The 25,469-nt window shown below is 40.8% G+C and overlaps 1 protein-coding gene across 7 annotated transcripts in view; it reads right to left on the minus strand.

Moving 5' to 3' along the window:
• ATP9B (ATPase phospholipid transporting 9B) overlaps nucleotides 1–25,469 on the minus strand; it is a 215,676-nt gene that overhangs the window by 160,498 nt on the left and 29,709 nt on the right. For 5 of the 7 annotated variants that reach the window (XM_024754795.1, XM_024754799.1, XM_024754798.1 and 2 more), the window contains 2 exons: nucleotides 18,734–18,842; nucleotides 2,709–2,767 (listed from right to left, as the gene is read on the minus strand). In XM_024754795.1, the coding sequence (XP_024610563.1) occupies nucleotides 2,709–2,767; nucleotides 18,734–18,842 (168 nt within the window). Of the gene's footprint in view, nucleotides 1–2,708; nucleotides 2,768–18,733; nucleotides 18,843–25,469 lie in introns of those variants that run through there. The other 2 variants (XM_024754797.1, XM_024754801.1) reach the window with 1 other exon arrangement.

Consider the following 25,469-nt stretch of genomic DNA (forward strand, 5'->3'; position numbering starts at 1 on the left):
CACAGCAATGAGAGGCCCGCGTTCCCCAAAAAAAAAAAAAAAAAAAGTAGAAGGACAAAGCCATTTGCTACCAGATCTCTGCTATTTCCTTATGATGATTATATCAACTGGCAAGAAAAAAACCTTTTATCACTACAAAAATCACAAAATTGGTTTGACAAATACCATGAACCTACTACTAAAAATTTATCATTTCCCAGTAGTTACTGGAAACTATGTAATCAAACTTCAGAATACTCAATGTTTTCCAGGGAATTAAAATATATGAAAAATTTTCATATGAAAATGAAAGTACAATTGGCAATATAAAAAGCTAAATCAGGCAAGTGGTGCCACCCCTATTTTTTAGTACGCAGCAGTGCATCCTTAAGGCTAGCGAAAACATTTTGGAAGTCCTCCCTCTAGCTCTGCTACCAAATCTTTAAATTTCAGAGTAGCACAGGATACTACACACATGCTCACATATATGTAACACTAGTGCGTCATCCACAACATGCTATCCACTGGACACTGAAATAACAAACAAACACAAAGAGGTGCAGCTCCACATCAAACGGAAACCTTTACCTAGATGTCTACAGAGGCCTATGTCCCTCACCAATCTTTCTTACTGATGGAGAAGACACCTGTGAGGCCAGAAAGACACTGAAGAGGAACACCCAGACACAGATGTAGATCTCTCTTTCACATCTACCTGTATGACCAATGAGATGGCCAAGAAGGGTGCACCTGTTACTCAGTAAAAATGGGAGAACTGAGGGAAAACAGGAAGGTGAGTGTACTGCTACATCAAACTAAACAGCAAAGGTAAGGGAAAAAAAGGGTAAATAGGAAAGTTAAGGAGGAAATAAGAGATGAAAGAATGAAAAGGCCAAACAGTACTCATCTGATTCACAAAGAGAGATTCTATCCTAACCTTCAACACAACAAACACAAGATATCCTCCTAAAAGTCAAGAGGAAAACAAAAAGTGTTGGGGCATCACTCTGGAATCTAGGTCTCAGAGACTGTGCAACCCTTCTGCTGGCACTCACACTCTCTCTTTACCCCTCCTCCTGGCAGGCCGGTGGTGGGCTGCCTGGTGGAGAGGCCCATGTGTCCAGGAATGAGCGTGGCCACAGGCCTAAAGCTCGTAGAACTGAGGCCCTGAGTCCAAAGAGGCACCAAGTCCTGCCAACAACCCCAAGAGTGAGACTGGCATCAGCTCCACCCCCGTAGAACTTGGAGGCGATGGCTACTGGGCTGACACCTTGACACAACTTGACTGAGAGCCTTAAGGGGGACCCAGAGCCAGGAGATGCAGCTAGGCTGCATTCAGATTCCTGACCACAGAAACCTGAGAAAACAAAGGTTGCTGTTTCTTAAAAATTGCATCAAAATTTATATGACTAACATATGGCTCAGCCATCCCTCTTGTCAGCATTTACCCTATAGAGTCCTGCAAGGATGTATGTACCAGAATGTTCATTATAGCACTTCTCACAGCAGAAAAGAGAAACCATCCAAAATCTAACAATGGATCAAAAGTTAGTAACTTACAGTATCCATGTAACTGAATACTACGTAAATAAGTTGCAAATCAGTATGTTTAATTTTCTCCTTTCCGTAAAATCCGACAAACACAGCCCGAAGCGTTCTCTGTGTACAGATTTTTACTGCAATGAGATGAAGACCGCTTTCCTCCTGAGGAGGAAGGCTCTCACTCAACCGCCCCAGGGGCGGCTCAGGATGGATATGTTCCCATGGGTCCCCATGTGGCTATCAGCTGGTACCAGGGGCTCACACTCCTCTGTAAGAGGCCTTATGAAAACCTCTCATTCTATATTTTTTTAAATGTTGTTCTAGAGCCTTAAAAAAGGAAAAACAAAAAGACTATGCCCTCAGTCACTGTTACTCAGGAAGGTTGTGCGGGCAGAAACGCTTCTCCGCAAAGGCAGACAGCCCAGGCCTCCAGACTCCGGGCCAGTAGCGGCCTGCCAACAGCCACCTCTGACCACTGTGGGGTTTTTAAAATGGCTTCTTCCTACATGACCTAAACTTTTTCTTTCTAATCCTCTTGTTTCCATTTACCTTTCCCTCGTTAAGTTGGTTTTTTTGTTTGTTTGTTTGGGGTTTTTTTGCGGTACGCGGGCCTCTCACTGTTGTGGCCTCTCCCGTTGCGGAGCACAGGCTCCGGACACACAGGCTCAGCGGCCATGGCTCACGGGCCCAGCCGCTCCGCGGCACGTGGGATCTTCCCGGACCGGGGCACGAACCTGTGTCCCCTGCATCAGCAGGCGGACTCTCAACCACTGTGCCACCAGCGAAGCCCCCTCGTTAAGTTTTTAAGCCATAAGAATTAATATCCAATAATTACATATATCTGTCTATAAAAAGAAGCTCTAGAAACTGAAACATTATGAATAGGTTCTAACTAATATAATTCTTTGGTCAAAAGATATAATTCTGATAATGCAACAATAAACAGTTAACATGTCTTATTTTAGACAAAATATGACTACCTACACACACTGAAACGTACTTTAGCAAAACAGACTATGCAAAAACCTGTATTTTTTTCTTCACATATATCAAACCTTACACAAAGATGTTAAGATTTAAAATACATGTCTCAAACAATTTCCTTCAGATTCAAAAGTTACTTGCAATCAGGCTAAATGTTCATAACTGGCATATACATGTCTAAAAGATATTAAAAATGCATCAACCTTTTCCACTATGATGAGGTCTCCAACTTGTATGTCTGAACTCTTAACTTGCACTTTACCTTAAAAAAAAGAAGAAGTATAATCAACTCAAGGAAATAATAGCACATCAGAGTTAAACTTTCAGTTGATAAATAATACTTTAGAAATAACTTTGGGAGAAAAAAATAACACTTTAGAAATTTATCTATACTTATACTATCAAAATAAATTTATTTCAGATAGACACAGTCGCTGAAAATTTACTTCTCCTAGTGAACTCCCAAATACAATTAACTATCCCCCAATAAAAGACGTGCGAGAGTGGGGAAGAGGATTCCATCTGGAAAGTTCTTCCCACATCTGCCATTATTTCAGGTCTGAGTCAAGTTACGGATGATCAAAAATATCACTAAATAAAATAATTTGATGACTGAAGCTGAGTAACATGTAGATGTAAAATCCTTACATTAATGTTTTGGAGGCACTGATTGGCACATAACTGACAGAAAAAAGAAACGAAGAAAATTACATGTAAAATCACCCTCCACTAGTAGCTTTACAGACACAGGTCAGGACTGAAAACTAAGGTCTAGAGATTTACACAAGATGTGATGCTACCACAGGGTACACTGTGTACATTCTTAAATTGTCTCTCTAGTATCTAGTGCATTGTAATCATTTACAAAATCTAACACCCAACATGTACATCATGTTAGTGCCACAGAGAGGAGTGAGAAGCTGGCGTGGACAACGGGAGACACCGTCCTGAAGCAGCAATGAGACTTGGGTCAGTTCTCGCTCCCTGTGTCTCCTCCTTCCCTGCCTCCCTTCGCCCCTCTGTTTCTCTCCCTCCTTCCCTCTCTCCCCACCTCCCTATCTTGGTCTCCCTCCCTCTGTCCATCTCCCTTTTGAAACCAGCAACAGCCTTATGGATCTGCCTTTACATTTTTGTAACTACTGTTTTGACATGGGAAAAGGTCCACTTCTTTTACATTCAGTTTATTCTGAAAGCTAACAGAACAAGAGCTAAGTTCATATTACATTATCAAATACTAACATTACCAGTCATTACACTGACTTTTAGACCAATTCAACTTATTATAAAGCCTTATTTCCTAAATACCTCTTAAAGCAGCTGAGTTTCAATAGAACCATACCAGTTCCCTACAATTTGTTTTGAGGATATCAAAAAGTTTTGTAAATATTATATTTTTGCTGTTATATTTTTCCATGTTCCTCAATTATACAATAAATACATAAGGGCTGGAGTAACTTTTCAGGGGGGAGATGAAGCTACTTTTTATTCATATTATAAAATAGCAAAGTTCTTTAGAATTGCATGTGAAGCAAATCTTATGATATTTTCGTAAGTGATAAGTATACATCAATTAGTAGCCAAAAAACATACTTGCAAAAGAATGTCTACTTTAAATCTTTTTTTTCAGTTGGTCATTTCAAGCTTCAGGTCTGTACTCCCACTATTATGTTTGGTATAGCTAAGCCTCAGGCAGTAAAGACATATTTACTTATCTCATACTCCCTGAGTATTAACTCAGCAGAATTCCTGTCTTATCATTTAATTTTATTTTCTCTCCTACTCTGCAATCCACTTTTCCTTCCTTCTGCTTTTTTACATTTTAATAGACACATTTTAAAAAGAGAGAAAAAGAAATGGTTGCAGTCATAAGATGTAGTAAATAACTTTAAACTATTTTGAAACACAGAAAACGCATCCTTTTTTGACTCCTTAATCAAGACCTTACATTTCTGAGAGATTTATTATTCTCTCACATGGTAATAGACACAATTTATATTTAATAGCCTTTAATTTTTAAGACATTAATTGTGATCACTATTCATTTCTATGGAACTTACCAGCAATTACATGTTTAAGTAAAACAGTTTATGGTAAAACGCACTGTTGAAAGTTCTCAACTCTTACACAATATTACAACATGAACAAAATACGAGAAGGCTAAACACAGCACAGTGCCAAATCAGTATGATAATCTGCCTCACTTATCTGTTCAAAGTACACAGGTCTAAATTTTGAAGAATTGGTCAAATTGTTCAACAGTTCTGAATTCTCTAATAATTCTGATCTTGTGTTCAAGGGACTGCCTGCACTTCCTTTACAGCCTTTGTCACATGAACTCATGGACTTCTTCTCTGTTCTCTTTCCCAAAGAACAGCGAAGGCATCGGACAGAAAAGATGGAGGAAAGGCACCCACTCCCCATGCACCTGTCCAGCACTGACAGCCCAGCATCATGGCCCTCCGCAGCCTAACGTGCAGAGTCCACGCCTCCACTAACGGTTTGATTTCTGGCCACCCTTTGTGAGCTGAACTGACAGCTGATCCTAGCTAGCAACATGCTAACAGCAGAGTTGGAAGAGACTGGTAACAAGACATATTCCTTAAGTTTTACAAGTCACAGCACATAGAAGACACACAACTGCCACCTGCTCTCACAAACCAATGGAACCATCAACAACACAAAGTGTTTATTGAATGGGCGTTTAAAATTTAGTAACTTCAGAGCTCCATTTGATAGAAGCAAGTTCTAAATAGAGTAACAAAGATACTTCAATGTGTACACCAGTATTTAAACCTAATGACAGTTTTCCTTAAAAATATCCTACTCTATTTACTGTCAAGTACATACTCAGGAAGTCGTACCTTACCAGCCTTTTTCTTTTGATGAAACAGTGAATAGTGACTATTACCAAGTAAGGTAACAGCAGTCCTTTCCTCTCTAAACTACTGCAGATAAATCCTTCCATTAAATCTTTCTTCTAGCAATAAACGTTCCCTGCCACTATGCCTCAAAAGTATGATGGCTTACGTGTGCCTTATCACGGGAGGCAAGCATTTAGCTCACTTGCCCCATGAACCAAGTTTTATTGGCTCCTCCGAAGAGAGATCAAAAATCGCTCCAAGAACCACCCTTCTTCCTGCAGAGCGTCTAACCACGCGCCCTGTCTACCACTCTCATTGCCACTCGTCAGCATCACCTGTAGAAACAAGACACAACTAAATGGTCGCCACTGTTATTATTTTCCGAATTCAGCATAATTCCAAACGAACTAGTTGAAAAATTAAGGGTTATGTTCATCCTCACCCCAAACCCTCCATTACTGGACAATTACTTAGAAGATAATCAAATTTGCAGCATGTATACTCATCCTTCACAGCTGATGTCAAATTAACTTTCCGGCTTTACCTACTATCTCCCTTTGCTCCTGCTCTGTCTTAGTCTGGCACCTTATCCAACAACCGTGTGAGGCCCTTGCTTATTCTTACAGGTTCTCTGCACTTGCTGCTCCTTTTGACTGAAATCCCTCCCTCCCCAGACCTCCTGAACTGCACAGCAAATATAACCCCATGAAGCCTTCTGTAACCTGTGTGAGCACCAGCAGCATTTGATCGCACTGCTACACGATGCGCTTCAAATGCTATAAACATGCAAACACCTGAGTGTCTACCGAATTTCAGATCCTCTGCACTTTTAGGACATTTCGTTTGTTCTTCGCAAATGCATATCCAAACTTAACCCCTTTTAAAAGAACAGAAGGAGTTGATGACCATTCTACTCCTGATCAGTTAAAATGGGTCAAACGCCGGAATGGATTAAAGAGAGCATAACCATAAAAACCACACCTAACTAGACACAGACATTACCAAATAAGGATGAAAAGGTATTAATGACTTATTTCCCAACAAAACACACACAAGGAGATAAGAGTGACAAATAATTAAGCAACTTTTTAAAAAAGCACTTGATCGCATATAAGGAGCCCTCTAGAAGGTCACTTCGGATTAACACGTATTGCTTCCTGGGCAGACCACCACCCATGAAATCGGCAAGTTATTGGCTTGTCTTCATTATTTGGGTGGGAATGGCATTCTCCCCCAACTCTCTCACCATTTTAAGTGTGTGTGGAGGTAGGAGTCTAACTTAAAACAGATTATGAAGCAAAGTGGGTAGTTGGGAAATAAGTTTTATACTATACTATATTATATCATATCGTATTATATTAAGAGAGAGACTTATATTCTGAAAAAAAACCAAAATATTGCTGAGAGAAATTTTAAAACACCTAAATAAAGGAAGAGATATACCTCATTCATGGATCAGAAGACTTAATACTATTAAAAAGTCAATTCTCCCCCAAATTTATCTATAGATTCAATGCAATCCCAATCAAAATCCCAGCAGGCTTTTTTTTTTTCTTTTTTTGCGGTACGCGGGCCTCTCACTGTCGCGGAGCACAGGCTCCGGACGCGCAAGCTCAGTGGCCATGGCTCACGGGACCAGCCACTCCGCGGTATGTGGGATCTTCCCGGACAGGGGCACGAACCTGTGTCCCCTGCTTTGGCAGGCAGACTCTCAACCACTGAGCCACCAGGGAAGCCCTCAGCAGGCTTTTTTTTTAATAGAAATTAACAAACTGATTCTATAAGTCACATGGAGGGACTTCCCTGGTGGTGCAGTGGCTGAGAGTCTGCCTGCCCTGCCGGTGCAGGGGACACAGGTTCGAGCCCTCGTCCCGGAAGACCCTGCATGCTGCGAAGCAACTAAGCCCGTGCGCCACGACTACTGAGCCTGCGCTCTGGGGCCCGCGAGCCACAGCTACTGAGCCCACGTGCCACAACTACTGAAGCCCGCACGCCTAGAGCCCATGCTCCACAACAGGAGAGGCCACCGCAATGGAAAGCCTGCGCACCACAGCGAGGAGTAGCCCCCGCTCACCGCAACTAGAGAAAGCCCACATGTGGCAACAAAGACCCAACGCAGCCAAAAATAATAAATAAATAAATTTATAAAAGTCACATGGAAATACAAAGCATCTAGTCTAGCCAAAACAGCTCTAAAAAGGAAAAACAAACTTGGAGGGCAAACGCTACTGCTTTCAAGAATTATTATGAAACAACAGTAATCAAAAGACCATTGTTTTAGCATAAAAGAGACAAATAGATCAACAGAGTGAAGAGAGAGTCTAGAAATAAACCCACACATGAAAGACAACTAATTGTTGACAGAAGTGTAAGCCAATGTGGTGGGAAAGGGATCACTTTTTCAAAAACTGGTGCTAGAAACAACAACACACACACCTTGTACCAATACAAAACTTTACTCAAAAGACCTCTCATATAATGCAAATCCTAAAACTAAAACACCTCTAGAAGAAGAAACATCAGAGAAATAAATGTAACAGAAAACCTTTGTGAACTTGAGTTTAGGCAAAGAGTTCTCAGATAGGACACCAAAAGCACAATCATAAAAGAAAAAACTGATACATTGGACTTCATCAACTAGGACATCAAAGGGGCAAGGAACAGCACAAAGGTGTAAGATCAATGAACTGGCGGTTGAAAAATAGCCGGAGGAAGGTGCAAGAGGGAATAAGCTACAAAGATAGGAAGGACTCTAATTCCAGGTCAAGTGGCCCCAAGATTACGGGAGAAAAATAGCAAACATTTAGGAGAGTTGCAGGGGAAGCAGGACCCTCACAGAAGAGCCACATTTTAATGAAAGCAAGAAGGCACATTCAGAGGAGTCTGATGATGGAAAGGTTCAGGTGATGAAGAAACCAGAATTCCAAAGGCACAGTGAAAAAAGGGCAGTGCTAAGAATGAAGATGTACAGAATCTCGTGGTGATTAAAACACAGAAGATGAAGAGTGATTTTAAAGTCTGAGACACGAACCAAGATGAAGGTCCCGTGAGGCTAGTCCTGGGGTACACAGGCCGAGACTGCGCTCAGGCTGAGAGGCCTGGGGAGCCCAGGACCCCATCTTGACCCCGGCTGAAGCTGGGCAGGGCACAGGCTTCCCCTTGACCTCGGCTGACAAAGTTGAGGGTGCCAGAGGAAGTCAGGATTAACTCAAGGGCACGTGGACACCCTTCCCCCAGTACAGGCCAGGGACATAAGTGGGAACAAAATGGGTAGCTTATATTCTAGCAAGATTAAGTAAGGCAGAGTGAAATAAAATATAACAACAAATGGACTGTATAATTACAGCCTAGGAAATAAGAAAAAAAAAAGAAATACTACAGCCTGGGGGTAAGAATTATAAAGCATCTTGCCAAAAGTAACCAATTTTTACTCTTAAACATTTACTAGCAATAACCAAGGTATTATTTAATAACATTCCTAAGCAACAACAAAAAAATTAAGATGCTCAAATTAAACACAATCAATTCTTTTTCCTCTACTATCAGTAAAAAAAGAGCTGGAATAGCTTTGGGAGGAATACTGGAATAATGAAATACTACATTACCATAAGAAATATTTAAAGATAAAACACTGAATGTTATTCACCGGATAAACTATATTAGCCTCTCACTGGCTAAGGGAGTCCAAGCTATCTATGCAAGTCGCCAAGGGAGACTCCAGGGGCTGTCAGAGGAGGCTATCAGGCAGGCTTTACAGCCGGCCAGTGCACGTGCTTTTGCCTAAAGCTATATACAGAACCTAACACTGAAATAAGTAGCAACAGTAATTCACTGCATTCACCAGATAAAAGATTTTGCAGAAAATCACAACAGTTTGAAAATTTTAATAAGTATCTCAAACGTTAGATATTTTACCAACTAACAGATACAAACAGAAATTATATGGTATCAGTAAAGAGAGGACACACTCCAAAGTGTTCATTAAGCCCTCTGCTGTTTGCATAAAAGAAATTTCTAACCTTTGTTTCCTATAGTTACATAGGCTTCTTACATATCTATCAAAGGTGAAGATACAAAATATTGTTAATATGAATGGTTCGTAATTAACAAGTTCTAAGACTCTCAATCACTAAAATCAGAAACAGTACAAAAAAGCAGTCTCCCTCTACCATGGACTCACCCCATGGACAAAGCCCAAGTGTCCTACCTGAGTGTGTACGGTCATGTTACTATGGAGAGAGATGTGAGCAAACCTAGGTCAAGACAGTTCCTGGTCTCTCTTTTCCTCTAATGTTTACACAACCCACATGACAGTGGTTTACTTCTCAATCCACCTAAGTGTGGAGACTTGGAGACAGTGAAGAAATCCACAGATGGAGGTGGCAAGACAGCTGTGAGGCTGCTGGAGGGCCAGGGGCCACTGGCCTAAGTCACAAGCAGACAGAAAGTTCCCCAGGACTTTTATATTTAGAGCGTTTCATGCTTCTCAGAGATCACAAGAAAAAAATGAAAATAACTGGTGGAGGGAGGGGAGGTGGGAGGAACGGAGAGGTTTCCCAAGATACCAGAATGTACTGTAAAGGAACATTTAAAACTGGTATGAGACTGGCATGGAAATTTGGATGAATCAGTGGAAGAGCACAGAAACTAGAGGAAAGGACCAAAACAAATCTAACATATTTCTCAAAGATCTGAGAGAAGTTAGTAACTTGAATAACTGGTTTTAAAGTAACTAACTGACCATTTGAGAAAAAAAAAGTCAGATCCCTTCTCCATACAATACATACTTTTACACGTAAAATTGCAAATGGGGTAAAAATTCAAGTACAGGGCTTCCCTGGTGGCGCAGTGGTTGAGAGTCCACCTGCCGATGCAGGGGACACGGGTTCATGCCCAGGTCCGGGAAGGTCCAACACTGGGCCCGTGAGCCATGGCCGCTGAGCCTGCGCGTCCAGAGCCTGTGCTCCGCAACGGGAGAGGCCGCAACAGTGAGAGGCCCATATACCGCAAAAAAAAAAAAAAATTCAAGTACAAAAAATGAAAACACAGAAATACTGTAAGGAAATTAAAATAGTCACTTAGGGGCTTCCCTGGTGGTGCAGTGGTTGAGAATCCACCTGCCAATGCAGGGGACACGGGTTCAATCCCTGGTCCGGGAAGATCCCACATGCCACAGAGCAACTAAGCCCGTGCACCACAACTAGTGACCCTGTGCTCCAGAGCCCACGAGCCACAACTACTGAGCCCGCGTGCCACAACTACTGAAGCCCGCGTGCCTAGAACCCGTGCTCCACAATGAGAGAAGCCACCACAATGAGAAGCCCACGCACTGCAACCTAGAGTAGCCCCCGCTCACCACAACTAGAGAAAGCCTGTGCACAGCAACGAAGGCCCAACACAGCCATAACTAAATAAATAAAATAAATATTTTTTTAATTAAAAGAAATAAAATGAAATAGTCACTTATAATATATTGGTATTGAATGGACTTCCTATGATGGAGGTAAAAACCACAAAGGAAAAGGATCAGAAGATATGCCTACATGAAAAATATAAATTTATCTACATCTTAAAAAAAATGAAAAAATTAATCAAACAAGATAAAAGTATTTCCCACATGTGATAAATTTATCTTAGTAGAGAAATTATAAGGTAAAGATGAACATAGGAACAATGGGGGAATAAACTTCCATAAAGGATAAGAAACAAACAGTGAAGTGCTAAAAGATAAATAGCAAGAAAACACAATGAGAGCATTTTTCACCAAACTGGAAATTTAAAAAAACGTGTGGCTGGGAGTTCGGTCATTAAAGGGAACCAGCAGAGTAATGCCAGTCACTAGAGGGAAGCAGAGGATGCTACCAGCATCCAGACATACACGAAACGCCCGTCTGTGTGAGAAGGTACCCTGTGCAAGCAAGTATTTTTTAAAGTTATGTTTCATGGGTTCCAGGCCCTAATCTCCAAACAATGCAATAAAAAACGTTAAATGCTTAATATCATGAAGAAATGAATTCATACAGGTCCTCTTAGGGTGACCTAAGAAAAAATACCAGTTATGCAGATAATGAGTATGTACATCCACTCTTGCCTATCTATCCAGTCCTGAGGATACGTGTCCACCATGATACAGCCACAGAGAACCAAACAAATGAGGGAGTGTATGTAAAGTGTTTGTGCCTGACATATAGTAATGGATTGATAAATGTTACTTAGAGTAAAAATGCAATAGTGTATGCTGAATATTCTGGAATGAGCATTGGAAGAGGGTATTTTAAAATGCTGCTCAGATCACAGACAAGAAAGATGACTTAGTGAAAGCGACATATTGCATAGACAACATGTAAAAGGCACTAACGAGGGATTTTAAAATCTCTTGATTTTCAAGGAATGATTATTACTGACAAATGGAGTCAATTTCACTAAAAGATAACAAAATTTCGTTCGACATTCCATAAAAATCTTTTTAACGTAAAAAAAACAGAGTAAGAATGTTAACAAGTGTGGGACAACACAGTGTTGATAATATGAATCAAAGATGCTAAAATACACAGGAATAAAGAATTTCTATACTCTGCACAGATAAGCTTCCTTTTTGGCAAGAAAACTGGACCACAAGAGACATGTAAATATGCAAATGTTCTCTCTCACATTCTCTCAAACACACACACACACACACACACACACACACACACACGAACACGCAAACACCAGTACTTTACATAAGGCTCAAGTCACAGACATTTTTCTCTCTCTCCTATGTTTGAATACTTGAAAACATGTTAAACGACAAAACGCCAGAACTAGTAAAAGAAATAACTAAGGGACTTCCCTGGTGGTGCACTGGTTAAGAATCCACCTGCCAATGCAGGGGGCACAGGTTCGATCCCTGGTCCAGGAAGATCCCACATGCCGCGGAGCAAATAAGCCCGTGCACCACAACTACTGAGCCTGCGCTCTAGAGCCCATGAGCCACTACTGAAGCCTGCGAGCCTAGAGCCCGTGCTCCGCAACAAGAGAAGCCACCGCAATGAGAAGCCCCCGCTCGCCCACCGCAACTAGAGAAAGCCCGCGTGCAGCAACGAAGACCCAATGCAGCCAAAAATAAATAAATAAAAATAAATAAATTTATTAAAAAATAAAAAAGAAATAACTAAGATATACTGGAAAACAATCATCACAAGCTGTATGAAGGACCCAGCAGCACAAAATTAATTCAAGTTTCATTTCTAAATATCAAGTTCCATGTTAGCTTTAGGTTTAAATTTGGGAAATACACTAATAGTGGTTGACATAACTTCGCCCTGCTGAGATCCGGCGGCTGATGAAAACACAAATAAACGAAGACTTCTGAATTGATCCTATCTGCTAGAATACTGACTGCATGAGCTCTTTAAAAAGCTTAGTTCAGGACTTATCCATATTTGAATCTCATCAAGTTATCACGGTACCCAACACATAGTGGGTACTTAGTAAATATCTGTGGAAATGAATTGTGAACTAGCCATCTGGATGATTACAAACAAGGTACACAATCTATACATGACTCCCTAGCAACAAGGGAAAAAAACAGCATTGTTTCCAAGAATCCAAAAGTAGAATGGCCACACAATTCCAACTCTTTGCAAAAGCTGCCAAGAAGTAGGAAAATCTACTTTATTTTCTCTTCCTTGCCTCTGCCTCTGGTGCTACTCACTAGGAGATAATGAATAGTAGAAGCAGTCATAAAGAGAAAGGAAGGAAGGTAGCAGTGACAGGTATGGAAAATTCCCACGCAAGAAAAGCAGCTTATCAGGCAATGAAATAAAGAGCAAACTAAAAACCATTCGGTGTTCACTAAGGTCAGATGCCAGAGTTAAGATACTCTCTGCTTCCAAACACAGCACCTTCAAGTCGCTAGCATACTTCACAGTGGAAGTGGCTTTCCTTTTCAAAAGAAAAAAATAACAACACAGAACATTTTCTCAATGTATTTCTACAAGAATGTGCTTGAGAACTCAAAACATAAAAAGTTCACATGCTGTAAAATGATACAACAAACTACAATAAATCACAGAAAGAAATCAATGCCATTCCAAAAATAAACTTTAAACTATACTCAATAATAAGCATACACATGCACTTTCTATATACTAATATAGAAAGTATATATCAGTCATTTACATCAGAATAACCAGCCACAAAGCAATGTGCCACAGCTGAAAGAACACTGAATTTGAGGTCAGAGGGTCCAGGTTCAAATACGAACTCTGCCAAGAAGGATGGCAACTTTGGGCAAATTATTTAGCATGAGTTTCAGGCTTCTCATTGTCACTGGAGACCACACCAGCCACCCCTGGGCGGTGGTTATGTGAATGAGCACAGGGAAAGTGCTCTGACACACACGGAAGGCCAAAAGAGCAGCTGTCGCTACCGACATCTATCTACATGGGAAATGTCCATTTCTCAGATCACAGGCAACGAGGACCGATTTTTTTAAAAAACGTGAATTTTCACTTGCATTTGAAATGAAACCACTGAAATTGTTTTTAGAGTATTTTGAGTTCAAATATTACAGAATTGTAAAAGACACATACCAGTCTGTCTTCCTCATCATTTTACACTATTTTAGGTGAAAGTGGCATAAAGTCAGCCACCTTAAGGTAAATGATTCGCGGCACTCAGTACATTCACGGTATTGTGCAACCAACTCTATCAAGTTGCAGAACGAGCTCATCACCACAAAAGAACCTCACACCCATTAAGCAGCTGCCGTTCCCTACTCCCCAGGCCACGGCAACCACAATCTGCGTTCTTTATCTATTAACTTACCTCTTCTGCAGATTTCAAAAGAATGTCATACAATATATGACCTTTAGTGTCTGGCTTCTCTTACAAAGCACAGTATTTTCAGGGTTCATTCACATTCTATCATGTATCAGCATTTCAGTAACTGTTACAGCTAAGTAATATCCCAATATCCCGATGTATGAAGAGACCATAATTTGTTTATCCGTCCACCCACTGATGGACATCTGGACCGTCATCACCACCTTTTGGCAACTGTATACAATGCAGTGATAACATGGGTATATGTGTATTTGTGTTTGAGTCCCTATTTTTAATTCTAAATTTATCTGGGAATATCTTAATTTCGCCTTCATTCTTGAGTGACAGTTTTACTAGCATAGAATTTTCTGTTGACGGTTTCTCCTTTTCCAATTTTAAAAACATCACCCCACTTCCCCCTGGCCTCTAAGGTTTCTGATGAGAAGTCTGCAGATGGCTCCTCACCTCACTGAGGACCCCCTGCATGTGCTAAGCCGCCTCTCTTGCCGTTTGCAGGGTGTGCTCTTGGTCCTGGGGTTTCAACTGTTTGATGGTAATGTGTCTTAGTGTGGATCTCTGCATTTATCCTTCTGGGGTTCAGTGCACTTCCTGAATGTGTAGATTTGCGTCTTTCCTCAAATTCGGGGAGTTAATGGCCGTTGTCCTTTCAAGTATTCTCTCTGTGCTCTCTCTCTCCTCTCCTTCTAAGATGCCCACCACGCGTACCTTAGTACACTTGATGCTACCCCGCAAGTCTCTTAGGATCTGTTTATTTTTCTTCTGTCTACTTCTTGCTCCTCAGACTGGATAATTTCAAGTGATCTAGGTTCAAGTTCACTGATTCTTTCTTCTGCCAGCTCAAATCTGCTACTGAAACTCTCTAGTGAGTTTCTCTCTTCATCTATTGTACTTTTCAGCACCAGAATTTCTTGCTTCTTTTTTTAAGATTTACATACCTTTACTGATATCCTCCATTTGTTAACATCTCATTCTGGTATCTTTTAGCAATTTGTCCATTGTTTGCCTTAGTTTCCTGAGCATATCTGAGGCGGATGACGTCGTGTTTGTCTAGTAAATCCAATATCTGGGCTTCCTCAGAAACAGTTTTTGTAAATTTCTTCTGTGAATGGGCTACACTTTCTTTGCATGCTTTGTAATTTTTTGTGGAAAACTAGACACTTTGACTATTATAATCTGGTAACCCAGGAAATGAGCCATCTCCCCCCTCTTCTGGAACCCAGGAAATGAGCTATCTCCCCCCTCTTCTGGAACCCAGGAAATGAGCCATCTCCCCCCTCTTCTGGAACCCAGGAAATGAGCTATCTTCCCCCCTCTTCTGGAACCCAGGAAATGAGCCATCTCCCCCTCTTCTGGATTTGTTTTGCTGCTTGGTATATGCTATAGCCATGTATATTTAGTGACTTTTCTAAACTATTTTTGTGAAGCATGTATTCTTTGTCACATATGGTGACAAAGGGCGGGGGGAGGGAGGGAGGGAGGGAAGACGACAGAAAGGAAGAACAGCCTCTTCCGCCTTTGGAGATGGTGGCTCTGTGCTGGGCACCCTATTGCTTAGCCCGGCTGTTTATAGCTCTGCCTCAGCCTTCACTTCCGCCTGTCCTGAGCCTAGAAACTGGTCAGAAGCAAAAGATCTTCTCAGGCCTTTTCTGAGCTTGCATTCAGCTCTGGCCTTGAATGTAGCTTTCAAAATTCCCCGAGCAAACAGGGGCACTTTGGATTCTCTCGCATCTTTTCCTGCCTGGAAGTGACACTCTCGTGTGTGAAGCCCAGATAATCTTGGCCCGGCTACTCCGGCTGTACCCGAGCCTGACACAAGGAGAAACACCTGCAGCTTTTCAGCCTTCCTGCCCTGAACTCCAAGTTAGGTGAAAGACAGGCGAGTGAACTGGGTCAGTCCTTCAAGTAGCCCCCAGACAGGTTAGACAGACAGACACAAAGCTTTGCAAGCTCGTCCTGCTCTGTGCCCTCCAGGGCCGGGTCCAGAGCCCAGACTGGGAACATGGCTGCTGCTGTCTTCCCGGCGGCTGCCATGACACGGAGCGGGTGGAGCAAAGGCAGGTGAAAATACCAAAAGGCTTTCCTACAATTTTTAGGAGGCCTTTTCCTGGATGCAACAATCACTTGGATGCTGTAAAATTTGACTGTTTCCAGAGTTTTGACGAAGTTAGCTCTGCCACGTTCTGCTTGATTTGTGGAGCTGCGTACTCTGTCACTTTTGCTGACATCACCGCACCATTTATTTGTGAATGATACAATTAGTGCCCAGAAACAAATCTCTGCTCAGCCCAAATTCCACAATACAAAACAATTTAAAACATAAGCCAGGACCTATACTGTATTCCAAAATAGACAAACCAAAGTTACACCTAATTTACCTGGCCATTCTGGGGACTCTTTTCCCCAAAGCTAAAGCTTACCTTATTTTCTACAACACACCTTTCCTCTACCATGCCAATACTTTATGCATTAAAGCTTTTTAATAATTAATTTTTCAATTCAATTGAGAAAGAACAGTCTTTTCAACAAATGATACTGGGGCAACTTGGTGTTCACATGCAAAAGGATGAGAAGCCACATCACATACAAAACACAAAATGAAAATGGGTCACAGACCTGAATGTAAGAGCTAAAACTATAAAACCCCTAGAAGAAAATACAGAAGTAAATTGTTGTAACTTTGGGTTGGCAAACTGTTCCTTAGATACAACCCCAAAACATAAGCGACAAAAAGAAAAAAACAGATGAACTCGAACTCATGAAAATTAAAAACTTTTGTGTATCAGGGAACACCATCAAGAAAGAAAAAATACAACCCATAGAATGAGACAATATAGTTCCAAATCATATATATCTAACATGGGACTTAAATCCAGAATACAGAAACAACTCCTACAGCTCAACAATTAAAACATAACTCAGTTTAAAAGCAGGCAAAGAATGTGAATAAACATTTCTCCAGAGAAGATATACTAATGGCCAGAAAGCACATGAAAAGACATTTAACATCATTAGTCATTAGGGAAATGCAAACCGAAGCCAGTGAGATACCACTTCACACCCACTAGGATGGCTACAGTCAAAAAGAGGGACAAGTGCTGTTGAAGATGTGGAGAAACTGGAACCCTCTCACATTGCTGGTGGAAACGTAAAACGGTGCAGTCAAATACGAAAATAGTTTGGCAACTCCTCAAAACATGGAATTACCGTGCAATCCAGTAATTTCATGCCTAGGTATATATACAAAAGAAATAAAAACAATGTCCACACAAAACTTGTACACAGATGTTCACAGCAGCATTATTTATAATGTCCATCCATATGATATATCATACAGTAGAATATCACCTGGCAACAAGACGCTAAGTACTGGTATGAGCTGCAACATGAATGCACCTAAGTGTCAGAAAACAGTGACAACAGGCCACACACTACCTGACTCCATTTATATGAAATGTTTAGAACAGGCAAATCCATAGAGACAGAAAGTAGATCAGTAGTTGCCTGGGGCTGGAGTGGGATAGGGAAGCGGCAAGAATGGGAAATGCCTGCTGATAGATATTCAGAGCTTCTTTCTAGAATGTTAAAAACGTTCTGAAATTAGATGGTGGTGATGGTTTCATAACTCTGTGACTATACCCAAAACTACTGAACTGTATATTTTAAATGGATGAATTTTATGTTATATGAAAAATACTCCAATAAAGCATAAAAACACTCTTTGGACAATTAAAAAATAATAATAATTCATTGTACAAATGTCCATGTATAAACAGAAGATATAAACTCCACTCTAAACTTCTCCATTTTTAAACAGGCTCTGAGTCAGTATGAATATCCATTTCGTTTTTCACTGTCACTTGCTGTCATCACACTTTCCTGTAATAGCTTCACCCACTCTCTCCCTAATACATTGCTTCTTTTCTACAATGGACTGAAAAACCAAATAAACAACTCTCAAGAGCATAAACTGGGCAAGGGTTAAAGCCTTAAATGAACGTTACAGGGAGATCGGCGCACATCAGTTACCACTTTGGACCATGACATTTGTTTCGGCTGCTCAAAGCCCTCTTCCTTAAGTATAGTTCAAGGCCAAGATACCAGATGTCTGACCTTAATGACTGTGTTTAAAATATAAAGCAAAGAGAGACTTCAGAGGAAGTGATAACTACCCTTCACAGACAATGTGTACACACCAGTTGAGTTTCACGTGTCTCTAGTACACGTGCATTATATACAAACTGTAACAGCGCACTCTTAAACTATGAATATTTCTGTATATGTATGTGTGCATGCATGCGTTTAAGGGTTTGTGTATATATTTAATATTCATAAACACACACATCCAAGCATCTAGAGAATGAATAAAAAGCTACCCTGAAATTATATGCATTATATTATTATAAGAAAATTAGACAACACACAATCGCGTAACACTATTTTCAGTAACAAAATTAAGACATGTTTTCTTAATTTATGTTAATTCTAAAATGATGATTATATTAAACAATGATAAACTGAATTAAAAGTATCTTGCTCACCTCTTACTGTAAGCTTGCTGTATAGTTGTGAATTCACTTCCTTGTCTCGCTGAAAACGCCGAAATTCATCAATTGCTTCCCTCATGATAGTAACAGCCAAGACAAACCCCTTTAAACAAAATAAAGTATTTGAGAAAACTGGACTTCAACAAAAAGGGAAAATTCTTTTACTGTTTAGCTTTACTTTTTTTCATTCAATTTGTATTAGTTGTAAAATATACAATAAATGAAAAAAAAGACAAGAAGTAACAAACACTACAAAAGGAACATAGTAATGCATAGTGAAAGATTTACAATTCTTACTATACCCCAGAAAACTTAAAAAATTCACACCTTAATATGTACTTCAAGCTAAACATCAGAAAATATTTAATAACCCAAAGAAAAAGAAATTAATCTTCAATAAACCCATGAATTATATTTAGAACATTCAGGCATTCAAATATCACATTAACAAAGACTGACATAAACATCTTACAATACGTGCACTTAAATCTTTCTGATAGAATAAAAGCATTTAGGAACACAAAACAATTCCCATATATGACACTTACACATCAACTTCCTTACAACATGCATTACCGTGCAAATGCATTTGAGAGCACAGGTATGGCCACAGTACTCTTTTTCTCTCATTTTGTTAAGCAAAAACCTGAACAGATGAGTTTGATGCTATCGAAATAAAACTTCCGTGTACTTGTAATCTATTGTGAAATCTGTTACTAACACATGGCTAACGTCCATCTTTTTTAAAGGCTACATGTGTATTTTCTGACACACAATACAAGAATATTCTTCAAGTTCCCTAGGATTAAAGAGAGACCTCTTCAGTAGGCTTCATTTTAATGACAAACGTGCTCCAGCGTACCATGTAAATTACACAACACTGGATGAATTTCCACTGAAAGTACAATAATCTCTTATTCCAGGTTTATTGTTTTTGAGTTTTTTTGAATTAAAAGAACACCTTTGTTTATTGACACTGAAATTTAAATTTTATATAATTTTTGTATGTCATAGCATATTATTCTGCTTTTGATGCTTTTCAAACATTGAAAGTTTAAAAACCATTCTTAGCTTTCAGGCTGTACGAAACAGAGGGAGGTCCAGATTTGGCCCATGGTTTGCCATCCCTGCTTTTATTTATTTATTTTTAATTTAATTAACTAATTTATTTACTTATGGCTGCGTTGGGTCTTCGTTGCTGCGCCGGCTTTCTCTAGTTGCGGCGAGCAGGGGCTACTCTTCATTGCGGTGCGCGGGCTTCTTGTTGCAGTGGCCTCTCTTGTTGCAGAGCATGGGCTCTAGGTGTGCAGGCTTCAGTAGTTGTGGCACGCGGGCTCAGCAGTTGTGGCTCATGGGCTCTAGAGTGCAGGCTCAGTAGTTGTGGCACACGGGCTTAGTTGCTCTGCGGCATGTGGCGTCTTCCCGGACAAGGGCTCGAACCCGTGTCCCCTGCATTGGCAGGCGGATTCTTAACCGCTGCGCCACCAGGGAAGTCCACCATCCCGCTTTTATTGTTTTCTATATTTTTAATTAATTTTTATTGGAATACAGTTGATTTATAATGTTGTATTAGTTTCTACCGTACAGCAAAGTGAATCAGCTCTACACAGGTTTTTTTTCTGTCTAACCAATAGGCTAAAGTAAGTAGGCCTCTGGAGAATGTTTCTTGTGTTTACTGAAGTGCAGTCCTCTTTAAGCAGTTGTGCCTGAAGGCTGGTGTGAGGCTCCAGGCTCAGTGCACACGGCCCAGTTCTCCACTCACCCAGTAGCCTTCAGTCTTGACGTTCATGGTACAGGCACCACCAGTAAGCAGCGTCACTACTGCTCTCTGACTCTCAGTGTCATCACGGATCACCACCTGCTGACTGTGCTTCCCAGCACGCCTGAGGCCTGGACCACTCTCAGCGGCGATGTGGGAGCCTGGCCCAGGCCCCCTTGGTTCTCACGGCCACCATCACTACTGGGCCAGCCTCCCGCCTCCAGCCTCATCCCCCTCAAAGTCATCCCTCCACACAGTTCCCAAAGTATCTTCTGCAATATAAATTTGACAGATATGTGGCAAAATCCTCCTCCAGGGATGGGCCCCAGCAATTCACTGCCTGAGACCGCAACAGTCCCCGCTGCTTACGCTCCTTCGCTGAAGCACAGCCTTAAGGACAGACCTCTAGCCTCGTGGCCCACTCAGTGCCGCCTTTATCCTCCAACACCAGGACACTATCAGCGGTCTCCTGCAACAGCACAACGCCTCCCATCCGGTCTTTGCCAGTGTCTTTCCAGTGGTTGCTAAAAGCACTACTTTAAGAAGTATTCCAAAGCTACTCTTGGAATCAGAAAGAGAAGCCGTGAACAGCAGTTGCTGGTGGGCCCCACCCGCAGAGAGGAAGGCAGGCACGGCACGTGCCAGGGATTTGCCATCACCGCCTGAAGACAGCTGACGATGGGCAGTGTGACCCTCACGTAGCAGGACCTTTAGCACACATTTTTTTTTAGTAACAGTTTTGTTGAGATTAATTCACATACCCTAAAATGCTTTTAAAGCATGAATGTCACTTGTTTAGTTTATTTACAGAGCTGTGCCTCCATCACCACCATCGAGTTCTAGAGCCTATTTATTTATTTATTTTATCACCCCCAAAAGAAACCCCAACAGCAACCAGCTCCCATTCCCCCTCCGGTCCCCGCCCTGGAAACCACTAATCTACCTTCCGTCTCTGTGGATTTGCCTATTACGGGTGATTCGGTAACCTCGACGTTTAGCTTCCTGACAACAGCCAAACTGTTTTCTAAAGCGATTACACCAATTTTCATGTGTTTATTGCCCATGTGTGTATCTCCTTTGGAGAAATGTTAATTCAGATCCTACATCCACTTTATAACTGGGTCAACTTATCTTTTAATTGTTAAGTTGGAAGAGCCCTTTATATCATTCTGCATACAAGTGCCTTGTCAATTATGTGACCTACAAATATGATGTCACAAACACTTTCTCCCACTCTGGGTTATCGTTTTACTTTCTTGATGCTGTCCTCTGATGCACAAAAGTTTTTAGCTTTGATGAAGTCCAACTTACTCAAGTTTTTTCTCTGTCACTTGGGCTTTTAGTGTCCAAGATCACAAAGATTTACTTCCATGCTTTCTTCTAGGAGTCCTACAGTTTCAGCTTCATTTAGGTCTATGATCCATTTTAAGTGACGTTCTGTGTATGCTATGGTAGGGGTCCAACTTCATTCCCTCCCACGTGCTGTCCAAACGTCCCAGCACCATCTGTTGGAGACTACTCTTTCTCCATTGAACCGTCTTGGTACCTTGTTGAAAATCCATTTGTCATAAATGTTTATGTCTGGACTCACCATTGTATCCTTTGATCTACATACCTATCCTTCTGCCAGTACCACATTCTCTTGATTACTACAGCTCTGTAAGAAGTTTTAAAATGGGGAAGTATGAGTCCTACGACTTTGATCTACTTTTCTAGGTTGTTTTGGCTACCCTGGGACCCTTCCATTGTTGCATGAATTTTAGAATCAGCTTGTCAATGCCTGCAAAAGAAGCCAAATGGGATTTTGATTCAGATTGCGCTGAACCTGTAGATCAGTTTGGAGAGTCCTGTCATTGTAATACTAAGTCTTTCAATTCTTGAACATGAGACGACTTTCCATTTACTTATATCTTAATTTTTTTCAAAAATGTTTTATAGTTTTTGATATGCACTTTAGCTAAATCTATTCTTTTTTTTTCCTTTTTGATGCTGTTATAAACAGAATTGTTATCCTAATTCCATTTTCAGATGATCATTGCTAGTGTGTAGAAATACAAATGATTTTTGTATATTTATCTTGTACCCTACAGCTCACTAACTTGTTCCAATATTTTTGTGTGTGCATGGATTCCTTAGATTTTCCTATATACAAGATCATGCCATCTGCGAATAGAGACAGATAGCTTTTCTTCTTTTCCATCTAGATGCCTCCTATTTCTTTTTCTTGCTTAACTGCACTATTCATTTTACCTTCAATAAAATGTTGAATGGAAACAGTGGGAGTAGCCATCTTTGTCTTGCTGCTGACCTTAGGGGGAAGCATCCAGTCTTTTACTATTAAAAGTATGTTAGCTGTGCAAAGTACAAAATTTTAATAACAAGAGAGATTTCTACATTATGACCAAGTATCTCCATACTAGAGGGAAGTATGTGCTCTAGGGACAAATGGCCAGCCTCTCCAAAGCTGGTGACTTGTCATGACAAAGCAGTGATGAAATAAAGTGGTCATCAAAGAAACTATTAGTTGGGGGCAGAGAAGTACTCTTATCTTGAATGCAAATTCATCATTTTATTAGAGCTAGGGTTAGCAAAGGTAAGACAAAAAATAAAATAACATAAAATAAAAGCATCAAATATCAAAAACATTAGCTTTAAGAAATTTAGCATTATCAAAAGTCTTAAAATTTATACACATATTAACCAAGCAGCTTCACTTCTAGAAACTTAGCCTAAAGAAAAAAATAAAATAAAATCAAGGATCCCAGCACTGAATATGAAAAAAATGGAAACCTGAAAGTCCATATAAGAAATTTATGATACTCTATATGATGAAATATTTTATTTCCCTAATTCAAAGATGCTGTTGATTTTAAGATACATCATTATTGGGACTTCCCTGGTGGCGCAATGGTTAGGAATCCGCCTGCTAATGCAGGGGACACAGGTTCAAGCCCTGGTCCAGGAAGATCCCACATGCCATGGAGCGACTAAGTCCATGTGCCACAACTACTGAGCCCACGTGCCACAACTACTGAAGCCCCCGTGCCTAGAGCCTGTGCTCCGCAACAAGAGAAGCCACTGCAAGGAGAAGCCCGCGCACCGCAACAAAGACTAGACCCTGCTCACCACAAGTACAGAAAGCCCGTGCGCAGTAACAAAGACCCAACACAGCCAAAAATAAATAAATAAATAGATAGATTTATTTTTTAAAAAGATACATCATTATTAATTTAGTAACAGTCCTGGTGGGAAGACAATATCCCTTTAAATACATAAACTGTTTATAAGTCACAATTTCAGTAACACGAAAAATATGCATCTATGAATCCAAAAATACAGTTCTATGCAGCCACTCTCGTGTGGGAGAATATTTACTGTTACTGACGCATGTGATGGTGTGGAAGTAACTTCCTAAAACTCTACCTGTGACTGACTCACCTTGAGAGACAAGAGGAGAATGAGTGTCAGGAATGCTTCATTTATACAATGAAGACAGTATTTTTAAAGAAGTGCTTTCTATCAGACAGGCATATCAGAATCACTCAGACAACTGTTTGCAACACAGATTTGCTCAGACCCTACCTGAAATATGTACCTTTACCTCTAATCTCCAGGGAACTGACCCCCTCCCCCACCCCGACATACAAACGGTATTTAAACTCTCCAGATGAATCTAATTTTTACCCTTTAAACCTACAGCTTAAAGACAGCAAAATTTAACTCTGAATTTATTAAGTTTATAAACCACAAAAACTGTGCTAGTTCCTAGTGCTCCTAAGAACTCAAGGAGTGAAAGTCAGCTGCCTCTTCTATGTGATAATATTAGAGAAGATGCACCAAAGAGGGGCAGGTCCCAACTTCTAAAAACAGGAGTTCAGCACCCCTAAGAGGAATCAGAGTCCCGGTCACAGGCAAGGACTACTGACAACCTAAGCAGCTCCAGGCCACACTCCAGGTCTAAGGCTCCTCTGGATACACACCAGACGGGTAGGACCAGAAACAGCCAGGAGGGGTCCCTCCCACACCGTCATGCCCACCTCTAGCACATATATTCTGAGAAGACGCCCAGTGACCAGCCTAGGAACATAAAACAGATCAAAGGAAAGGTAAGCTGATGCCACCATTTCCTTCTTGACCACTGGAGTTACAACCAATGGGCCTCTACCTTTCAAGTTTACATCTTCTGAGGTTAAGACCTCAGAAGAGGTCTGGGCTCATAACAGATGGGTGGTTTAGGGAAGATGTGGATACACAAGTCTCCTGCAGGAGCAGCTGGGCCTGCCCACAACCTCAGCACCAACCAGGTCAGAGATGTCGGCTACAGCACTGCTACCCAGAAAAACCAAAACTGCACACAAGAGGGTCACAGTGACATGCTGTCCCCCAGAATCAACAGCACTGGTGGTGCATCAGCACTGATGACAAGAATATCTCGCATGGCCTGTCCACAGCCCGTGATGAAATCTTACATCACAAAGTGGGATTCTTTTCTATTTCTCCATATAACCCAGGAACCATATGCAGTGAGTGTCAAAACAATATATAATTTAGTAAAGAGAAAAAAGATTTTATTATGTAACCACATCAGTTTACCTTTGAGGGATTATTATATGCCAGACACTCCTACATATTTTAAATGAATTACCTTTTAAATGTTACAAAAACCTTAGAAGACGTGTACTTTTAGCTCTAACTTACAAATAAAGAAACTGAAATACAAAAAGAAAAAGTAACTCAGTCAGGGTCACAAAGTTCATGTAAACAGTGGTTGTCTCTGGATGGCAGGATTCCAAATGATTGATTTTGTTTTCTCCTTTTCATACTTTGCCCACACCTCCAATTCACAGAGACACTCACAAAAAAGGGTGGACAGAAGGAAGGATTTTAAAATCAGACTGAAAATCAGAGTCCCCCACAGACTGATTTCCAACCTACATAGCCTATCTGGTTTCCAATTATGTATTAACAGAG

This window comes from Neophocaena asiaeorientalis, unplaced genomic scaffold (genome assembly GCF_003031525.2).
Source record: "Neophocaena asiaeorientalis asiaeorientalis breed wild unplaced genomic scaffold, Neophocaena_asiaeorientalis_V1.1 scaffold124, whole genome shotgun sequence".
NCBI classification, from domain to species: domain Eukaryota; kingdom Metazoa; phylum Chordata; class Mammalia; order Artiodactyla; family Phocoenidae; genus Neophocaena; species Neophocaena asiaeorientalis.